This window comes from Ruditapes philippinarum, unplaced genomic scaffold, assembly GCF_026571515.1.
Source record: "Ruditapes philippinarum isolate M1 unplaced genomic scaffold, ASM2657151v2 ctg170_1_1_1_1, whole genome shotgun sequence".
Classification (NCBI taxonomy): domain Eukaryota; kingdom Metazoa; phylum Mollusca; class Bivalvia; order Venerida; family Veneridae; genus Ruditapes; species Ruditapes philippinarum.
In genome coordinates, this window is record NW_026858297.1 from 319838 (window position 1) to 341770 (window position 21933).

Genomic DNA, 21933 nt, shown 5'->3' on the forward strand with positions numbered 1-21933 from the left:
TTTATTATCACACATGTGACCAGATCATTACCTTGTGCATTATTGAATGATGTTGATGATTTACGTAAGATGTTTTATTGAAAGAAATATGTTTTTATTATAGATCAAATCCTAATGATGAAAGGAATTGTTGAGTTTGTGATTAAATATAAATAATGATATTGATGATGAATATCATTTTTTCTCTCTAAAATTGTACTGAAGAAAGCAAACGTTTTATGCTTGAGTGATTGTTCAAATTGAATTTTATCGTGACAAAGTAATTACACATTTAGGTATTTAAATATTTCTGCGAACATTATATTAATTTCTATATTGTTATTTTTATATTCCACCCTATAGCATGTATAGTAATCAGTATTTTTCATGACTGTTATAATATGTCGTAGAGTGTCCATGACAAAAAATCATAATAAAAAAATAAAACAATGTCTATCCAAAAGTATCTCACGTCATAAAGTTTTAATTACAATTTAGAAAAAAGTGATATTTCATGCGACAGTTGTCATTGTGAAATATTTCATATACTTTTTTGTTTGTGCGTGTGTGTCACACAATCTTTTTTGCAATAAATTGTTCATTTTGTCATAAATACACTTTTAATTGTTTTATGTGTTGTACTGGCGTCATATTTCCGAGACAATTTCCTTTTCTTCCTTTTCTAAATGAATCTTTATTAGTTTCAAACTATTATATTTGATAGTTTTTCACAATAGTTCAGTAAGACACCTTTGCGGGTAAATGTTCCAATGATAAATATTATTGTCCTTATTTTGATTTAAATAAAAATCCATGCAAAGTGAAAGGCTCATTCCAATATCTAACTTACCGCAGCAACATTTGCTTGCTTTTATAGAAGCAGTGATTGGAGCAGAAGATAAATAATATTACGCTCGTCTGCAATAGTGTATAAAGAAAACTTTAAGGTTTAATAAGAACAGTTTATTTGTTTACAAAGAAATCTACAACAACCGGTTTTATCTGTTCGTAAAAGGTAAACTGTCGCATAGCTGCTTCTGATATACTTGGCTTATTATATCTAATTAGGTTCAAAATATATCGGAATTAGTCTAAACTATGCGAGCGTCCTTAAACAAGCAGATTTTATTTAATTATTATCTTTCTTTCTCCACATATCAAATTATCTTACTTTTTCTTGTCAATAATGAAGTTAATCGAATCGTATCGTGTCCGTTTAAACACTCGACTCGCCAGCATCATTAGCTCTGTGGATAATGATCAAAACATGATTTATAATCAGCAAAATTAAACAAAATATATTGTGCCAATTAACGAAAAAATAGCCTTATATCGGTGCTAAATATCATTAAAGGGGCAATATAGATATTCATGAATGCGCTCAATTTGTAAAATGAGTAAAGCCAGTTCCTGTCTTTAAAAAAAACTCCAAGCATAATCAGCTCGTACACATATGGATATTTATTAATTTTACATATTTTGTTCTTTTTACAGTAAACTTCACTTATAGCGAACACGGTTATAGCGATCTTCCGGTTATAAGGAACAATTTATTTTGGCCCGAATTTTGCCCTTCATTATTTAATATAAAAATATTCGGTTATAGCGAACACGGTTATAAGAAAATATCGTTTATAAGGAACTCATTTCTTAGTCCCAATTCAGTTAAAAGTACAGAAAATTACACTTTTATAGCGAACTCCAAAAAAAACGGCTATCCGTAAATATATCCCGCATTTTCAACTTTCTTTTTCATAGGCAAGGATTTTTATATTTATTTAATTTTTATAGCAGTGTGTACATGTTGTAATAGTTTTCTATTCAGGATATTTTAAAGTTACATTAAATAAATATGTAAAAATATTTTGCCGTCGGCCTAATAACCAAGCATTCTATTGTTTTATTAACCTTTTTAACAGTATTGTTGAAAATCTCATCAAATATTGTTCATAAATTGCGATTTTAAACGGAAAACCCCACGGTAACACTAAAGTTCGTATACGAATTTTAACATGCAAATGAAGACTTTAATCAGTTCATGTATGTGCTACGTCACAGTGTTATAGTTGCTATACAGAACACAGCAAATACGAGATTTTCATGTGCATACACACTTTAACCGTTTTAGCTTCACGGTGCACTTGGCATGGCGTTCAGGAAAGAGTAATCATCTCATAAAAATATTAAATTTGTATGAAAACAACCGTTACAATGCGTAAATATACCGTTATATTAGGACTGCTACTTATAACCATGTTTGTTGATTTAATATTGATGTACGGATGACCCGAAGGCGGAGTTTCTCATGCAAATTCCGATTTCGCCACAATGAGGTCGCAGATGTTTATGCTTATAAAATTTCATTTTGGTTGCCTTGACACCATAATAAGATCTGGAGTCGATATAAAACCAAATTTACAAATGAAATGTCGCTATTTCTGTTTTTAAGAAATTCATTTAATGTAGCTTTAAGCATGAGGTCTTGTCAGCAAGATAAAACGGTTATTCCTTTTATTGTATTAATTCTTTTTTTTTAATAGGTTTGCTGAGTAAAATAATTATGATCATTTATAATCGGTTTTCAACATAATCACGCATGCATGCTAATCCATTGAAAACTACAAAGTACGTTTGATTGGAATAAAAAGATATATATATCTCCAGTAAGTAAAAGTCACCCGTAAAATATAATAGAAGATATTCAATATAAAAGGAAGGAAAATGTAAAATCTTGTTTATTCTTAATCATGGAAAGAAAATGAAAAGCACCGAGTTTAGAAACAAAATATGATATTTAATGAGAAATTGAAAAAATAAAGTAAAACTGAAACTGAAATAGCAAAGGATTTTCAAATTCAAAAAAGTACGCTCTCATGTATTGTGTCTAAAAAGGAATAAATGACTAATTTTCTTAATCAAATGCTCTTCAAAATGGCTGACGATGGTTTACAATCAGTTTGTTATATGTAAATCTGTTCGCTATAAAAACTCCTGATACAAGGAACTAATTCGCTATATGCTTATAAGGAACTCCGGATATTAGGAACATAATTTGAATTTCCCAACGAGTTCGTTATAGGCGGAGTTTACTGTATTTATTTTTTAATAATAATAATCTAGTTTGTTGACTAATAATTGAAATTGTAAAATATAAATATAGTCTAAATATATACATATAATATTTATCTGGTTAGCTTGAAATAGTTAATTTCTAGACTCTTGCTAAATTTGCTTTAAGTGCCAGTTTAAGTATAAAAATACTGTCTTATTTTTTTGTCTGTTTTTCTCTGGCATACTTTTGATCTGAAAATTATCTTATTTATTGATAATTGCATCTCTAAAAAATTTTGCCTTCGATCAGTGTTTATGTTAAAACAAAATCTTGCAATATTCTTACTTAAAAGTTTATAATTTAAATGAAATAGCTACCCTGCCATATATGTTGTGCATCTAGGGAGAGGAACTATATAAGTTTTTTTCGTTCTAATCCCTTTCACGAAGTAAAATATAAACGCACATAAACGGTTTCTTAATCATGCATTTTTGTTTGTGATTGATTATTTCTACGAAAGCATTTTCAAATGACTCTTTCGCTTTCCATGGAAATTAATATAACAATGTAACATCATCTCTTCAGCAGGAAATGGTTGAGCTGCAGTAAGAATAAGTGAGCAGCGATTTCCTTTCAAATGAAAGATGTTTTGACATTTTGTTGATAGTTTTCGAATATAAAATGTAATTATGAATACACGTCCATGATTATCAATCCAAAATAATTCATCTTGTGCCATCAATACAGGATTGTAACATTTTGACAATTCCTTTTTAACAAATTCAACATAACCGATATTTCCAAAAGATAATGTGTTCATAGATATCAATTTGGGTCACGGGACTTATTAATATTTATTCAGATGACGTTTATCATAAAATTTAAAACAACTATGACAAAATGTTGAGTTATTCTAATACATATAATTTACCTGAACACTCACAATTTTCATTTGGATTGGCATAATTTATTTTAAATTTACTGATAAATTATTATTTTTATGTTTTGTTGATACATTTCATGTGCTTAACTATTACAGGTTAGCACAAACATTACTGAAAGTAGGAAGTTGTTGTAGGTTTAAATTAAGTAACGGTCTAAATACTCACTTATGTCTATTCAACCGCATAACACATCTCTATAATTTTCTTCATCAAGAGATTTTTTTATTCTGGACATTGCAATACATATTGCATTGATTGTTTCTTTATTAAATTATCTTATTTCTAAAATGTATGTATACTCATTTGTAACAAATATTCACCAAACATATTCATGGGATCTCATGTAATAGAAGAGAAAAATCAAAATCCTATTTCAGAAAAGTACAAGAGAAACTGATTTTCAACTGATCTTCTGGTGTCTCCTTGGTGACATATGACATATTTCTAATATGTAGCCTTCTCATAAAAAAGGAAGAAAAAAGTATTAAATTCAATAATTATGGGATATATGATCTCAATTCTTTCATTGTTTCAAAAGTCATTAGAAATGTTGTTATCGTAATAAGATAAAAAGTACTTATCCTCCATTGTTAATTTTTCCATGTTGAAACACTGATATGCATAAAACACATTTTGTAGTTAATTTTAAAGTATAATTATATTCCCCCATTCAAACACTCACATTTAAGCATTATTAACTGTCAAACTGATTATATCATTTATATCACGCAATATAAATATGAAATCTGTTACTATAATGATTAAAGACCAGACACGTGATTTACTGAACAGTGTTTTTATAGTTATGTCAGCATGACTGAATACAACTAATAAGTGTACTTTTACATAAGCTTTCGGCTTGTTACATGTGTTTCCTTTTTCTGTATAATTATTCAACATTTAATAAATGAAAAGAACAATATTCGAATATAATACTTCTATCAACTATTCTTTGTAAAAAATGTCAAGAACATTACATGTCTTTTCTGTGTAATGTTGATTCTACCAAGTACTTTTAAAGTAATTGTGTACCCATTTCATATATGACGTGGCTTCTATGTACTTATATCTTTATTTTTATGATTTATGGTTTTCTTTCATCTCGTAAAAATATGACACCGATAAGCTGAACATTGTCCTAATTAACTCTCTTTTGAAATCACGAGTAATGCGTATATATATGGAGCTGGATGTGGAACGTGACATTTTGCTTTATTTGTTGAACAAATATGGTTTTCCCTTACAGTACAGGGGATTACTTGACCTTTTCCAGATATGGCATTGTGTGAACTGATTTAGCACGAAAGCATTCGACTACTCAGTCTAGACAGAAAAACAGGGATCCTCGCATACTTTTATGAAAATAGTTTGCTAACCAAATGCTTGAACATGGTTCATAACAAAATTTGATGCAATGTTTAAGTTTTATATAGACTTTATAGGGTAAATTTTGTTTTGCTACATTTATATTTAAAAGTACATGCAATAGCTGCCTTTAAATTTATTTGATATTGATTAGCTCCTTTATGTTTGAATTAAAAATCAATTTAATTTTTAATTGCATGAACACCTTGCACGCAGACTTTTAATATGTCCTCGTGTTTCTGCAGATGTTAATGCACAAAAAGGCGCATTAACTCTATATTGTCAGACTTTTTGTTGAAGTATGGATAGGTTTACTTTAAGTAATCTGCCCTTTTGCATTAAAACAAATAAGCCTATCACGAGATGATTGTACGTCATCATAAAATATACTTTTAAAAAAAGGGAAAAGAAATCAGTTACAGCAAGAATGTATGGTTACTTGTGAACGCCTTATTGCCTTTAAATATTGGTTTAAAAACCTGATAACATCTTCAAGTATTTTGAAACAATACTCTAAGGCGTAAAACATAAAATTACCATTATTTACCAGGTGTAGTATTTAATGCAAATATTGAATTAACTTAGATGTATTTTAGATGTATACCGTATGGCTTAAAAACCTTTCGAGTTATAAATATTGTTTTTAAAGCGTTATATTATAATGGCAGCCAGGCTGTTGGTAATGATTGTCTTAAATATTGATAATTATGCATCAGACTTGCAAAATATATTAAAAGAAGAAGATCTAGAACTAGTGATAACCACAGACTAGACTATGCCATTGTTTTATTATTACAATATGAGCTGAGAGTGTTAAATATGTAAATTAAGACAACGATGTAACATCATCTCTTCAGCAGGAAATTGTTGAGCTGCGGTATGCTCGATAATATAAGCGTTATTAATTTTTTTGTGAAGAGTTTTCAAGTCTGTAACAAAATATATATTTAGGATGATGTTGTCTGATGTATTACAAATGTTATTTTTTTTCGTCAGAAAGAGAATTTCTATTGGATAAGTGCGAAAGACAAATTAATTAGGATTCGTGGTAGATGTGTTATAGTGGTCATTCGTATTCATTTTTATTTGAGCATTGTCATAATTTCACCAGACGTCACATGACAGACTATAAAACCTTTGTTAGACAAATATTACTTTTAGACGCTGCGCATATCGTTAAATTTAATTGTATCAAATAGCACCACTGCTGCAGACTGTAATTTTAGTTTTATAATGAAAAAAAAAACATCGAGTGATTCTGGTATATCAGTAGAGATAAAAAAAGACAATCTTTAAGATATTTTTTTCTGACTGAAACAATAAGCTATTACAACATTCAACATATCGATTGCAAATAATATTTGTTAAAACTTTATCTTAGCTACATGTATCACGTCAATATCTTTGCATTTTTCAAGTTTTTATGTACATGTTCAGGAATGAAAAAACTATGTTCTGTTGTCTGTATTACGTCTTTGAATATCATTACTGATCATTTCCTACAATATGCGTAACAATTAGAAATCAGCGAATCCCTTTCAGTTAAGCTATGCATTTACATTTTGTTGACTTTATTTCTTCTTATAATATGAAAACACGTCAACACTTCTCAATCCACAATAATTCATGTTGTGCCATTATTCCTTTACTGAAACATTGAGAAAATTCTATAGTCTGTCTTTGTTTATAACACCAATGATAAAAAATTCCAGACAGTTGATTGACAGTAACGAACTTCTTTATTATTCTCTTCAGTTGATTATTTCTAAATCATATCAATAAATATTACAACTGAGAGCTTTCTGCTTACATATGCATACATTACCGATCAGATTGCGTATTTGTAACACTGGATATTCACTAAAAGCAAATAGAGATCGTTCCAAAAGTACCGACAACTTTTTCTTGATTAAAATGCTTAAGTGCCTATATCGGGACCTACACATACGAGTAAATGTTAATATTTCGAGAGGATCAAGTCTTGTTTATTTTACTTATTTTACTGTAATTATGTAATTGCTGTATGGACTCGATTTCCGTATGTGGAATAAATTGGACACTGCACTGTCCAAAACAGGGCAAGTATTGCGCATATTGGACGAACTGTTTGTTACAACTCAGAGGCTGTATATGACTACTACAAAATAACATCATTTGTGTCTGCTTATATTTGCTTATTTACAGTGACCGTGTGGAGAAATGTCAGCTTAAAAACTATCTAGCAAGGAAATAAGTGCATATTGTAAAATCTAATAGAAGTTCTCTCTGCGCAACCACACATTTGATTTTTTTGAGTATTTCAAAAAAAATATTATACCAGAATTGTTTAAAACACATGGTGTTAAGCGCGTACTCAGTAAGCAAACCACTTGAAAACTAATTTCAACTTCGGTTTAATGATTATTACATTGATCAATATATCAAGGAAAATGAACATATGACGTCACTGTGTAAAATAAGTACGTAAAAACATTTATTTTAAAATGTTTAAAAGAGAAGCAACCAGTTTGTATCAGAAATGCTCTTGAAAAAGAAACTAAGGTCTATGTAAGCAATTACGGATAGACGAATAGAAATAAACGGCGTGCAAAATATTTCCATTGCCATACCCATAAATAAACTACACGTAATCTTATTTTAAAATATTTTTAAAGAATCTCGAAAGCACATATTGATATTTATATGCATTTTATTGTACATTATTCATATCCTCAGTTATCTTCTCATAGTTATCTGATTGATAGACCTGTACTATTTTTTCTGATTAATTAACTTAATGAAAGAATTATTTGTTTTTGTTTCTAGAGGATGATCATTGTAATGAGAATTTATTGCAATAGTTGATAACAATTGCTAAAAATATCAAGAAGGTGGAAAGTATAAACAAAGACATAAAACAAAACTGTTTCAGGCATGCTTTCCACAAAACATAGAAAGTTGCACTCTGACAAACGCTGCATGTGTTAAAATCATACAGACCTATAATGATTAAACAAACTAGCCTTTTCATTAAAATCACTTCTATATGTATTTAATGTGAATACCAATAATACGTTTCACTCACATTCACAAGAATTAAAAATACGATACAAAATCAAAACAGTATTTTAGTAAAATGAATCATGTAAATATAAAGATACGTATAAGAATTGAGACCTAGTTACTGTTCCGTAGACCTTTCATTAAACTTTTAATTATTATATATACCGCATAAACAATACATAATTCATCAATCAAAATTGAAGTATGTTCAGGCATGTTTTGTATATACGGCATCTGTTTTAAATTATATTCCATTCGCCTGAACTTGTTTTTATGAACCATTTACTTTTCAAATGCCAGTCATTAATTATTAAACAATTGTACAAGCACCATAAAGCTTCAAATTTCATTTTGTAAGGCTTTTCGACATTTTTATAAAAAAAGTATGAACAACATACTTTTCCTTTTGATGTACCTCTATTATAAAATTCGATCACGTGTCACTGTGTATGCTACTTTCCGGAAAAATGTATTCCCCTGACTTCAAATCCTTTATTTTCTGTCGTGTACTTCTCTTATTATTCACATTTTCCTCCATTTGAAATTCATATCGTAAGCGCGGGAAGATAATTTGTATCTTTTTGTAAATTTCCTCGTCAGACGACAATGTCGTCTGCTTCTTTTGACAACAACTGTTCAGAGCCATCCGTAAGCCAGCTCGAAATTTAGGACTCATCCAAAGATAAATTATTGGGTTGTAGCAACTGTTACTCATTGAAAGCCAATGAAAACCCAACCATAGTATAGGAATATATTTGTTGTTGTAGATGGTTGGGTTATGGTCACCAACAAGGGTTATGGTATGAAGTGGTAACCAACATAAAGCGTAGAATATCACAACTGTCACCATCATCTCTATCATCTGAAACAAAAACAATATTGTTTTACAGACAAGTTTATCTACAAATAGCTGTACAAGAAATATGCAAAAATTACAAAATTGCTACAAAAATGTAATACATCTATGAAGATATTTCGATATACTATTATTACACAATATACGTTCGTTGTACATGGAATCAGTTATGACTGTTGACACGACAAAACAAACGAATCTTTTAAATGCATCGTTAGCAATTCGCAAAATAAAACAAACAAAAATCTGGGTATGTCATAAATAGAAACAGCAAAGATCTCCTGAATCCATTATGTCTAAGTGTTTGTAGAAGCTCACCTGAATTAAATAAGATATATTGATTTAAAATGGAATTTCAATCATTAATAACATTATGTACTTAATTTACAGTGATAATATGACAAAATCGGATAGACCACTCAGAAATAATGACTTGATTTCAAGAAATAAGATATGTAATTGCTCTTTAGGGCGTTGTTCTTAAGAGCAAAAGTCATGAAAACAGTCCTTATATTAACCGTTCGTGATTTGTGGTGGCAATATTGTCAATGAACATTTATCATTTCGAATATATTAGAATAATCAATTTGATGCATTTAGAATTTATCTGTTAGTTTATCTGTTACAGATTAATAAATTTATTAAATCTAAGTAAATCAACAGTAATTAAATATAATATTTCAAAGTCAGCGTCAAAGGTCGGCTAATTATGTAATCAAATAAATTCTTAAGTGAATATTAGGCTAGCAAGCAGATGAAATCTTGGCAACAACATGTGCTATAATAAGTAATCAATTAATGTGGACACATTGGTGTATGTTTAAAATCATGATCTACTTATATTAAGTATGGTTTCTGTTGTTGAGAGGGAAACACTTCGAACTAAGTCTGAAATGAAGCTGTAATGTAATAAGAAGATAGAGGAATTCATTTTAGGCAAATGAAAAAAAAATCGAAATTGTTATAAGGGGTATCAATCAAAGCTGGTAAAAACCTCACTTCAAGTATTAATCACATAAAACAAGGCATAGAAGTGTAATAAATAGAGGATATTGAATGAGTATTGGTTCAATACTGAATTTATTAAACGAGTTAATAAAATTATATTATGCGAGACTCTGGCGAGCAAAATATTATTTTATTCAACGTGTTTAATAAACTCAGTAATGGACCTACACGAATGTAATAGACGTCATTTGTGTCATACGTCGTACAAAAGTTTGCCTTATACTGCAAGCGCGTCAAAGCAAAATGAACGTTTTCTTTAACCGTAGGCAGGTTATTTTTATGAGGTTTTGAATAGGTGATTCAAGCTCACTAAATAGAATGGTGTAATTAAAATGATTTGAATAATAATGACTTTTGTATATAATCAAGTATATTGCGCACTAGTTCTAACGGTTTTAACGTTTGTAAGCACAAAGCACCGCTTCAGATTTCATACTTACTTTTTTCTTAGCAGTTGCCAATTGAAGTTTACGTTTATTTCTATCTGTTCCTTGAATATTCTTTATCCAAATATTGTATCCAATTTTAGAATATGAGAATAATAGAATGGTCAATGGTCCAAAGTAATGCAAAACCATTAACGACATCCGTACGAAATATGTGTAGTATTATTTTCCAGTTTCTAGACATCAGTCCACTTTTTAAGAATGGTAACACTCGGATTTCAAAAACGTAGCGGTAACGGTATAAGTAAAACGACATCACCCAATTCCAATAATCGTATTAACGCAGTTTTGTTTTTGTGTGATTCTCGGTTTTGAATGCGATGAACAATCACAATGTATCTATCTATACTTCATGGCAACAAGGGTGTAGGAACTTAGAAACACAGCAACAAACTTGTATGGTATAGCACAATAGACACATTGTCTCAACCAAATGGCCAATAAATTTAAGGAATCAAATTGGCAATAAATGTAAATGGAATACCAAAAACACGGCCATGGAGTTTATTCACTAACGCCAAGGTTTACAATAAAATAGTCGTCACCGTTGCATTCGTTTATAAGCATACACTAAATAACAACTCCCATTTTCCCACAACAGCTTGATTTTACTATAGAATACGACAATTATTAAGACCTGTACATATTCGGATATCTGAAATGCCTCATTCGATGCCTTCGTTGAGTTCTGTTCATTTTCTAGACCCTCTTGCATTTTATTATCACACATGTGAGCCGATCATTACATTGTGCATTATCAAGTGATGTTGATAATTTATGTAAGATGTTTTATTCAAAGAAGCATGTTTTTATTATAATTCCAAATCCTAACGATAAAAGGTATTGTTGAGTTTGTGATAAAATATATAAGTAATGATATTGATGATGAATATCATTTTTTTCTCTAATATCGTATTAAAGAAAGCAAACGTTTTATGCTTGAGTGATTGTTCAAATTGAATTTTATCTTTAAACAGTTAGAAGATATAAGGTATCTAAAACATTTGTGCGAACATTATATCATTGTTCAGCTATTTTTTATATTGTTGTTTTTATATTCCACTCAACTGTAATCAGTATATATTTCATGTTATAATTTGTCTTACAGTGTCCATGAAAAATATCATAATGTAAATAAAATTTCGATTGACTGTGAACTATTTTATATCCTTTTTTGTTTGCATGTGTCACAAAATCATTTTTGCCATAAATTGTAATTGTTCTATGTGTTGTACTGCCGTCATCTTTCCGAGAAGTTTTCTTTTTCATCCTATCCTTAATGTATCTTTATTAGTTTCAAACTAAAGTGTTTGATAGTTTTTCTCAATAGTTCAGTAAGACACCTTTGCGGGTAAATTTCCAAAAATAAATATTATCGTCCTTATTTTGATTTAAATAAAAATCCATGCAAAGTGAAAGGATCATTCCTTTGGTAAAAAACAGCACTCACAAACAATATACACATGATTAAGAAGCCGTTGATATGCGATGATACGTTTTTACTCCATGAATACCAAAACAAAACTGTTACGTGAGTTAATATATGAAATCCGATAAAGAAAATCAAATCTTACCGCAGCAACATTTGCCTGCTTCTATAGAAGGAGTGATTGGAGCAGAAGATAAATAATGTTACGCTCGTCTGCAATACTGTATCACGAAAAGGCTTTAATAAGAACAGTTTATTTGTTTACAAAGCAATCTACAACAGTCGGTTTCATCTGTTCGAAAAATTTGAAGTATTTTAGAATACATGATTTTTTTTTTTTTTTTTTTTTTTGTCGCAGAGCTGCATCTGTTTTACTTAACTTATTACATCTAATAAGGTTCGAAATATATCGAAATTAGCCGAAAAGATGTGAGTGTCCTTAAACAAGCAGGTACTATTTAATTATTATCTTTTTTCTATTCTTCACATATCTAATTACCTTAATGTTCTTGTCAATAATGTAATGAAGTTAATCGGATCGTATTGTGTCTGTTCAAACACTCGACTCGCCAGCATTATTAGCTCCCTGGATAATGATTAAAACAGGCTTTATAATCAGCAAAATTAAACAAAATTATATTGTGCCAATCAGCGGGAAAATTAGCCATATATCGGTGCTAAATATCATTAAAGGGGTAATATAGATATTAATGAATGCGTTCTGATGCGTAAAATAAGTATAACGCCTCACAAATCAAGCTAGTTCCTGTCTTTAAAAAGACTCCAAAAATAATCAGCCCGTACACATTATCTTTCTTAAGTTACATTTTTTTTTCTTTTTATTTATTTCCTTTTATAATAATAATCAAGTTTGTTGACTAATAAGTGTAACTCTTTAAGCCGCACGTGCGCCTAGCTCTATCTCATATTTATGTGTCTGTTTGTTTGAAGAGAGGTTTTTTAATAGTGTACACAAATAAAATGATTTAGTTCTTTAATCAGGCATGGGGCACTTAATCCACACAATTTACGTTAAACACGTCAAAATATTGTGAAGTGAGTTAAGTGTACAAAGAATTAGTTTACACATTGCAACAAAACTAGAAATCTACGAAAATTACCCCAACAAATATAAATAAAATAATAAATAAATAAAATGAATCGAAATAATAAAATAGGCCAAAAATGCAAAAACTGTCAATATTTGCTTTTTTACATATGATAATTTCTTGAATTTTGAATATTCTTGTTTTCCTGAAAATCTAAGTACATTTTTCTCAGCGTCGATTTACTTGCAATAATTTTACCCGTCTGGGGACATACAGCTTAAAACTGTATGCTTTTTCATATTATCGTAGTGTGAAAGTTTTTTTTACATACCTAGGAACACTGATAAGAAAAAACTGGATAAAGTGTGATCCCTCGGAAGCATTAATAAGAACAAAATTACAAAAAAAATGCAGACTCGGTTTGACTTAGTCATAATTAAAAATTAATTATTAATTAATTAATTAATTATTAATTTCGAACTTTTTCATTATCCCTTATCCCATATCACCTCTTGAGTGAGATCTATGCACCTATGAAGTTTCATGTTGATATCTACAAAAATTATTTTGAAAAATAACAAAGGGCAATAACTCAAAACTTTTGCAGGGTAGAGGTATCATTCTTTTGCACTGCACTCCTCCTCAATAAGGTATATCCACCTATGAAGTTTCAAGTTGGTACCTCAACTACTTTTTGAGATATGCTCCGGACAAAAATGTCGGACGAAAGGACGGACGGACGGAGACCGGCGGAGGATAATTATGAGTGCCAGCACGCTAACAATGGTAATCTAATTAATCAAATGGTTGTTTTTCGAGATCACGCATCATAACATTTAACAGATCTATTTGTAAAAAGTAGCTAAAAGATTTGTATCTTTATTCTTTACGCTTGTAATAAAAAGCGTTTTTGAGACTCTTTGTGCAACAAAATTGCATACGTAATAGAATACCTTCCGTGGTGAAGCGCGCATAGGCCCCCTACTGCAGTATACATCTATATTTCAAAAATGTGCGGGAACTTAGGCATATTTTCTTCCTTTGCACCTTATGTTTATTCTACGTTCATATGTAAACCGATTTTATACAAAAGTAAAATTTACTTGATAGAATTTCATATTCTCTTAGTTTTCAAATTATATAAAATTGGGGGATGTATACTTTTGTGTACCCCTCATTAATCCGCCAGTGTATATGCTGCGTCACGGATCATAGTATCGATTATATAGAAGATAAAACTGCGACATTATATAAACATAGGAAGACATACCGCTGGAAAAATGCTGAACTCAAGTAAGTTTAAATTTGTTGATCTGTATTTAACCTTTTATTGCTTGAATGCCAACATTAACTTGCACAACAGAAATTATAATATTACTGTGTATCGTAATTATTAATGTGAATTGTAGGTCTACTTGCGAGTTGTGTATATTGTACACATATCTTTCTCATTACACGTCTTATATGTACAACATGTGTTGATGTGTACTGCATATCCACATAGTTTTTAATTTGTTTGAAAATAGGAGTTTGTTAATATTTATGTTGCGGAACGTAAAATTAACGAAAATACCTACAAACCACATGGCCAGGAAATCATCTTTGTTTCAAGGTCAAACTATGTTTAGCATGCTTATGAAATCTCGACTACAGTACGCGCTCATGTCGATTGAAAAGTTTAAAATTTTAAAGAGCTGAAACAAACACACTTAGTGGTCTTCAAATTATGAATTTGATGAAAAGAACGGATACATAAAGTGGAAAATAATATATAGCAATCGGAAGTACTAAATCGAAAGTGAAAGTAGAACATCTAGATCTTCATGTTTAAACAAAATATTAAATCTTGTAACATTAAAATGTGGTAGATCTATTTTCAACATGTCGGTGCATTGATAGTTCAACCATTTTCTGAGATAGGTATTAACTATATTATGATTATATTTTACAAATTAACAACCCATGGCATGGGCGTAGCTAAAGGGGGGCTAAATCAAATTTTATATAAAAAATGAATAATAAGAAAAGTCTATTTAGGCATATCACCCTATCAAAATGAGCCAATATAAGGCCCTAGCCTACTTCTTATCTTAATAACTTACTTTCTTCCCAATTTCAATAATAATAATAAGTTAACAATCCAACAAGATACATGTATATAATAAAGTAATGATATTTAAAAGTAAATTATACTTGGTCTAGGCTAATTTCATAGAGCAATTAGGAAAATACAGCGTCAGAATCAATCTTCCTGAATTTATTTACTTCAAATCATTTTTAATTGTTCCTGTTTATTGGACAGTTTCTAAAATTGGAAATTTTATTTTCGTTCATAATAAATTTTTTAAACACTTCAGAGGAAGTAGATCTACTAGCATAGTACTTTTAGAGTCAACCGCTCAAATCATGGATGATAGGACCGAGTCCAACTGTGGCAATTCCCATGTTTTTACATAATTATGATACAGTCACTGGTTGGGCCCTTAGCCGGATACTCACGGCCGAACCGTTGACATATTACATAAAATGTTACATGTTAATCAATCGTTGGTATCCAACGATGTGGTTAGTCCATGAAGACATGCGAATGATTTAAATTGGATTAAAACTATAAAACATCTCGGAAAAAAAAGCTTGATATGAGTGTATCTTTATATGTTCTTAAACCCATAACTAGCGTGTTGAAAAATTGCACGGTTTCTTAATGCAGTACACAAAGACTTTAACGTACATTTAGGAGCGTGATGCCGCCGGTGAAAGCGTAATATCAACGAGGTGTGAATGAAGTGCTTCGTAACATCTAAGAGTTGTATAACAACAGACGATGAGTTTAGATTAACATGATATCTTTACTATTTTGCAGAACAAGACTGGCTGCAGGTTCTACCCTACGTTGGCCTGTTAGGATGTGTGTCCTATATCGCTTACTCAGCGTATAAAAGGCAAGGAGGTAATCGTATCAACAAAAAAGTAGTATCGGATAAAGATAAAGACAAAATTGTAACTATGGTTGATATAGAAGATGTGGGTGACAAAACAGCTTACTGCAGATGCTGGAAATCAAATAAGGTATGACACATTAATTATATCCACATTTTCATAGTTGATAAGTGCAGTTACTGTATTATGACGTGCTTTACCATGTCTTGAACATGAACTATGACATAGATATTTTATTTCTATTTAATGAGTCATCTTCTGACCATGTTGTTATATAATCAGCGTTTATACGATATATATTATTTCGCATCCTAGTTTGGCATTAAGAAATCATTTGTGTTAAAGTTTAAAAGTATGTGTCCGATGCGAAAATAGAAATGAAAGTAAAGATTTCAGGCAAACTTCCTGCAGGTGATTTGCTCATCGCATAATTGTCGTTATTTTTACTCATTTGGGCAACCGTTCTAGATATACATGTACTTTAAGTCTTTTATTCCATTTATAGTAGACGGCATTATGACGTCATGGCATTCCACCGGACTCACATATATTTAATTACATTTAGGTGAAGTAAGGGATATAGAGTGAGTCTCGTGCTCAACGAAATAAGCCTTGTCCTTGTCAAGGCTCGAACCGGGCACCTATCAGTCCAGAGGCGTGTGCTTTACCACTGAACATTATAATCTTAGCGCTGTGTCTATTATTAAAATATGTATCACGGTAGAACAAAACTCTTAAGACTTATAATATTTTCTGTTACAAGACTATGTAAATGTAGTTTCACTTTATTTCTTGTTGGCTTTTTTAAAAACAGTTTCCATTATGCGATGGCACGCACAACAAGCACAATGCCGAGAACTGTGACAATGTTGGACCCCTTGTGATGACGAGGAAAGAATAGGATTCTTACTCTAGCGGAATATGTGTTGTTGAAATTAATGATGTGTGAACAATCCAATACTCTATATTGTACTTACACTTTGTGTTGAAGTTTATAGAATAGAAAACAAGAAACACGTGTACCTGTAAAAGTCAGTTATATTGAAAATAAATTGTGATGTTTTGTGGATCTTTAGCCAGATATACTGACCAATTGAAGATAAATTGTTTTGCTTCGTGGAACCTAGTTATTTTGTAGAAATGTAGTATTTTATATTAATTAAGTAAAAGTCCTATGATTAGCCTCTCAAACTCTCAAAGATTTTGAGAGGTTTTTTAAATGTTTAAGTGGACCATTTTTGTAAGCTATGCATACGTCGATGTTGCGAAATAAAATTTGTAAACTTTTTAAGAAATTTGTGTGTTTTTGGATTTAGTACTGGACACGAACCTAACGTGTTTGATGTCTGGGGTAATGAAAGGGTCGGTGGGTAAGGTTGTTGAAAAATGTCTATTTACATGTATTACATTTAAGTCCCTTCCCCCACCTCCCTGCCATACTTATATTTCAAATACAGCTAATATTTGACCCATCACCTAATTATTTATTGTACTGCATACCCTTATATACCGATATCTACAATGTATTTAGCGTACCCTTCAAATTACGATTTCTATTAACCTACTCTTCAAATAAGGACTGATTTACTTACCATTTTTAAAGCTACATGCCTCCAGATGAGTCAAAATATTTCAATAAAATCAAACTTGAGAAAAAAGTACTAAGATGTAAGGAAAAGTAAAAAGTTTCAAGATTCAAGTTATTTTTACATATATTATGTGCGATTAATGACTGATTTTTCAGTAATTACATCTACATTTCTAATGCGTTACTAACGCAGTAACGGCTTTTTATGCATATTTTGACCAGTTTTGGGTAATGTACGTAGTTTGTAAGTGCCATTGATAATTTGTTAATTGCTTCCTTTTGGTTACTTCACAATATAACACATTCAAATACATTTTCAAAATTTTCATGAATCTGGAGGCGTACTGCTTTAAAAAATAAATCCGGATGCCAACTACAATTTAAATTTAGGTTTTCCTTCAAATTAATTAAGCATTCAATTGAAATTAATGTTTTTATTAAATTCAGCTTTCAAATCGGGGTATTTAAACTCTATGTATTTATTTAACTTGCTGTTTAATTAAAACTGTGTCCAAATTGTTAGAAATCATAATTATGAAAAACTGCAAAAGGGAAATAACTCTAGAAGACTTGGTCATTCCATCTTTCAGAGTAGTCTTTCCTTTCACGTATTTTTAGATAAAAGTCTACTCAATCTGAACACACGTGTTCAATGACACAAGGAACAATCAACTCATCCCAACTCTACAGTCCGCTTCCTTGAACTTAAAGTCACTTAAAGTCATCCTGTCATTTGAGAAAACCAAATAGGACTCGAACCCGCGATTTCTGGGTTAGTTTCATCATTCTGTCTTTAGCTCGACTGCCAAACTTATCGAGTCTATACAAGTACTGGTTTCAAAATAATGAGGAAACATGATGGTCGTGACCCAAGTAGTACTCGAACCAACGGTCTCTGGGTTTAGAGGCAGATAACTTAATTACTAGGTCACTGCTCCTCTTAGGTAGCCTCTTACATAATACAATGTCTAGTGACGTGTACATTTTCAACAAAAAGGTATTGTTAATTTCATTTCTTTTTTACTGAAGAAACTGAATTTAAGCATACAAAATGAGGTTTTAGAAACAAGACCTATCACCAAGGTTAGCACAAATGTGTTTTCGCCGATATTTGAATTGAATTTCTTATAGAGAATACTATATTATTCAAATACAATATTATATATTACAATACAAATAAAACAACAGAACATTTTCATATTTGTGTAAAGTCTCGGTTGTCAGGGTCTTGGAACAGATCACAGTTCCATTTGGTTCTGGTTCCAAAAATCGAATGTTGTTTTGTCTTGATCTGGTTTTCTGGAAAGAAATAACGAGAATGATGAGCAAACCTGTGTGAAAGAATGTGCTTACATATATAACACTTAAATATAGCGTACCGTAATCAATATTGTAATATCTGTGTCAATATACTCCATTATGCCCTGCGTTTCCACTAATAATTCTGACTTTTTCAACCTGTTCTTTTGTCAAATATTTAATACCATAATGTGTCATTTTGAGGTTGAAATAGACCATATTTATTGCTGTTCCTGTTTTATATACATATGTATACAATCTGAACTGTTTATATATGCATATCATTTATAAAACAACTTACGGTTGTACTTTCCGCTTGGTAACCTTTGCCCTGCAAAATAAGTCATATATTTATATAACTGTTTTAAATATATATTGTAACGCCTTTCCCAGACAAAACGCGGCAAAAGTTATGAGCAACATTATTAAAAGGCAAATAGAATTGAATCGCTTGAGAAAAAAATGTTGATGAATATATTTTACAATATTTAAATTAGAGGAAAACTCAAATTAACGAATGGAAGTTACTTTCAGGATGAACATTTAGCATAATATTTTGTTGTTCTTGGATGGCTTCGCAAAAAATCTTGGGAACGACAACATTATTTGCAGTGCAGTATACATCTACGTATATTTTATTCAAAATTCACGCTTTCTTTGGTAGTAAATTCAGTCTTTTTATCATGATAGTGAACTTGTGGTATGATATTATATAACTTTCCTTTTTATAATAAAATTTAAGTTTATCTGTGAAACAGCTTACCGTCCGTTTTTCCATTTCTTAAATGTTTTGAATTTTTTCGTACACAAGTATAACGCTAGGGCAGCTAGAAGAATTCCAATTACAGCAGATAGAACCACTACCATTATGTTAACCGGTTCATCCCAGAACGAGGTTGTTGTGGGCGTGGTTTCCGTTGTTGTTGTTGTTGTGGTGGTGGTGGTGACAGCTATTGTCGTAACGCTGGCTGTATTGTTGGTCTCCTTTATAATATGTAAAGACTGATTTGATAAAGGCACATTATGCCCAAGAAAGGAATAAATATTTTCTTTTTTTGAAAGGGCAAATATTAGTTTTATAACGATTAAAAATGGTTTTGGAACATTTTAGATGCTTATTTCTATACAAACAATTAAGCGCTGACTGCTGTGCGCTGACTGCTGTAAAAGACGCAAAATGTAAACAAAGTATTATGTTGGACTTCAATACAATATAGTAAATCACTATAACTCTACCAATTGCTAAGTATTACAACAGAAAAAAATGATACGGTCCAAGAAATAGTATAATGAGTTACGTTTGGAAACTATAACAGAACACCAGACTTAAAAAAAAGCTTTTGATAAATGAAAAAAATCGTCATATGATAAATTGGCTTTTATTTTACTTAATAATATAGTAAAACAGAAATCGGGCGCTACATTTCACATAGGTTATTTTGTATTGCCGGTTTATGTTGAACTGATGAAGACAAGCAATTGACTAGGTCAAAATATGGCGAATAAAGTAAATAGAAGAAGTATTGTTTCTTAAGATGATAAAATAACGAATTTATTGACTTATTGAATACTACTTTTTTAGCCTTTTATCTGCTGAATTTATTCAAATAAAATGGATTACGCATGCGTGGAATATATTAAGAACATTCCATAAAAAGTTCAATACAAAACGGGGCTGGTGACGAGAATTGACCTAAAGACACGATGATATACTAGAAGATATCAAATTTGAGCCGCGTAACGACAAAACCAACATAATGGGTTTGCGAACAGCATGGATCCAGACCAGCCTGTGCATCCGTGCAGTCTGATCAGGATCCATTCGCTCGCTATCAGTTTCTCTACTTGTTATATATAGAGTTTGTAAGCGAACGACATGGATCCTGATCAGACTGCGCGGATGCGCAGGCTAGCGCAGGCTAGTCTGGATCCATGCTGGTCGCAAACCCATTATGTTGATTTTGTCGTGACGCGGCTCATTTCTATGAACCTTATAAATTATATCCAGTGTTGTTGTACTTGACAGCGGTGGCGTTCCGTGGTCCGTCGCTGTTATGGTAAACGTAAATATATCGCCGTACGTCATAGATATTGCTGGATACGTCATAAGAAGTACCCTACCATTCGAATTCATATGAAAGAAAGATCCGGAGCCAGCGGTTATCTGCGTCCATGTATATGAAATCTCTGCATTTAAGTCGGAATCTGAAAGAAATCGAAGGAATGTTTCTGACATTATCATTCATAATATTGGAAATAAGTTTATAGGATACCCTTTTAAGTTTAACGTATACATCTTTTGCGACTGTGTAAAAAGTGGTATTGCACGACCGTACATATGTATTTTGACGTGAGTCATTTGCGCAGAGGCTCGCATAATATATTTTTAATCAACTCGTTCAATAAAATTCAGTTTAAAACTTACACTCATTCAATATCCCATATTTAATGATATTTAAAAAACCAACTGAAGATCGACAGACAGGGCAGAAATCAAAACGGATCTTGATTGAATTTGATGAGCGGAAGTAGCATTAGTCTGGTTCCTTGTCTGCTATTCTGCGATAATGTAGTAACTTGGGCAGTTAATCCAGAGTTAGCTATCATCCATCCATGACGTCTACATACAAATAGTTTGTTAGATAGAAATTTATATTAGTTGTCAGTCATACTAATTTGTTCGGCTGACGCGGATCAAGCATAATTTGTCTCGTATGTGCAACATCCTTACATTTATCAACTTACATTTCTAGTGAAAATCACTAAGCAAAATTTGTTGAAATCAGCAAAATTTTGAGAAGTGACCCTTTCTGGAAAACTAGTAAACTAGTAAAATGTCAAACCTTTCTCTCCCCAGTAAAATATGCAAAATATTGAGACCACCTATGACGAAAAAGGTTTCTTGTTCGCGCCTAAAACGAACAAATGTTTTTATT

General features: G+C 31.1%; 3 protein-coding genes across 3 annotated transcripts; 1 reads left to right on the forward strand and 2 right to left on the reverse strand.

The window, feature by feature from the left end:
• Positions 1–8759: 8759 nt before the first annotated feature.
• On the reverse strand, positions 8760–10826 carry LOC132752710 (substance-K receptor-like). Its single transcript, XM_060743074.1, has 2 exons — positions 10687–10826; positions 8760–9244 (listed from the first exon to the last, which is right to left on the reverse strand). The coding sequence occupies exons 1-2, from the start codon at positions 10822–10824 to the stop codon at positions 8816–8818; spliced, it is 567 nt and encodes a 188-aa protein (XP_060599057.1). The 5' UTR covers positions 10825–10826; the 3' UTR covers positions 8760–8815.
• A 3496-nt stretch (positions 10827–14322) lies between these two features.
• Positions 14323–17405, forward strand: LOC132752712 (CDGSH iron-sulfur domain-containing protein 2 homolog B-like). The gene is made up of 3 exons (XM_060743075.1): positions 14323–14463; positions 16034–16239; positions 16925–17405. The coding sequence occupies exons 1-3, from the start codon at positions 14451–14453 to the stop codon at positions 17009–17011; spliced, it is 306 nt and encodes a 101-aa protein (XP_060599058.1). The 5' UTR covers positions 14323–14450; the 3' UTR covers positions 17012–17405.
• A 1092-nt stretch (positions 17406–18497) lies between these two features.
• Positions 18498–21198, reverse strand: LOC132752713 (uncharacterized). The gene is made up of 4 exons (XM_060743076.1): positions 20988–21198; positions 19761–19981; positions 19299–19328; positions 18498–18997 (listed from the first exon to the last, which is right to left on the reverse strand). Exons 1-4 carry the CDS (start codon positions 21129–21131, stop codon positions 18937–18939), a joined length of 456 nt encoding a protein of 151 aa, XP_060599059.1. The 5' UTR covers positions 21132–21198; the 3' UTR covers positions 18498–18936.
• Positions 21199–21933: the final 735 nt, after the last annotated feature.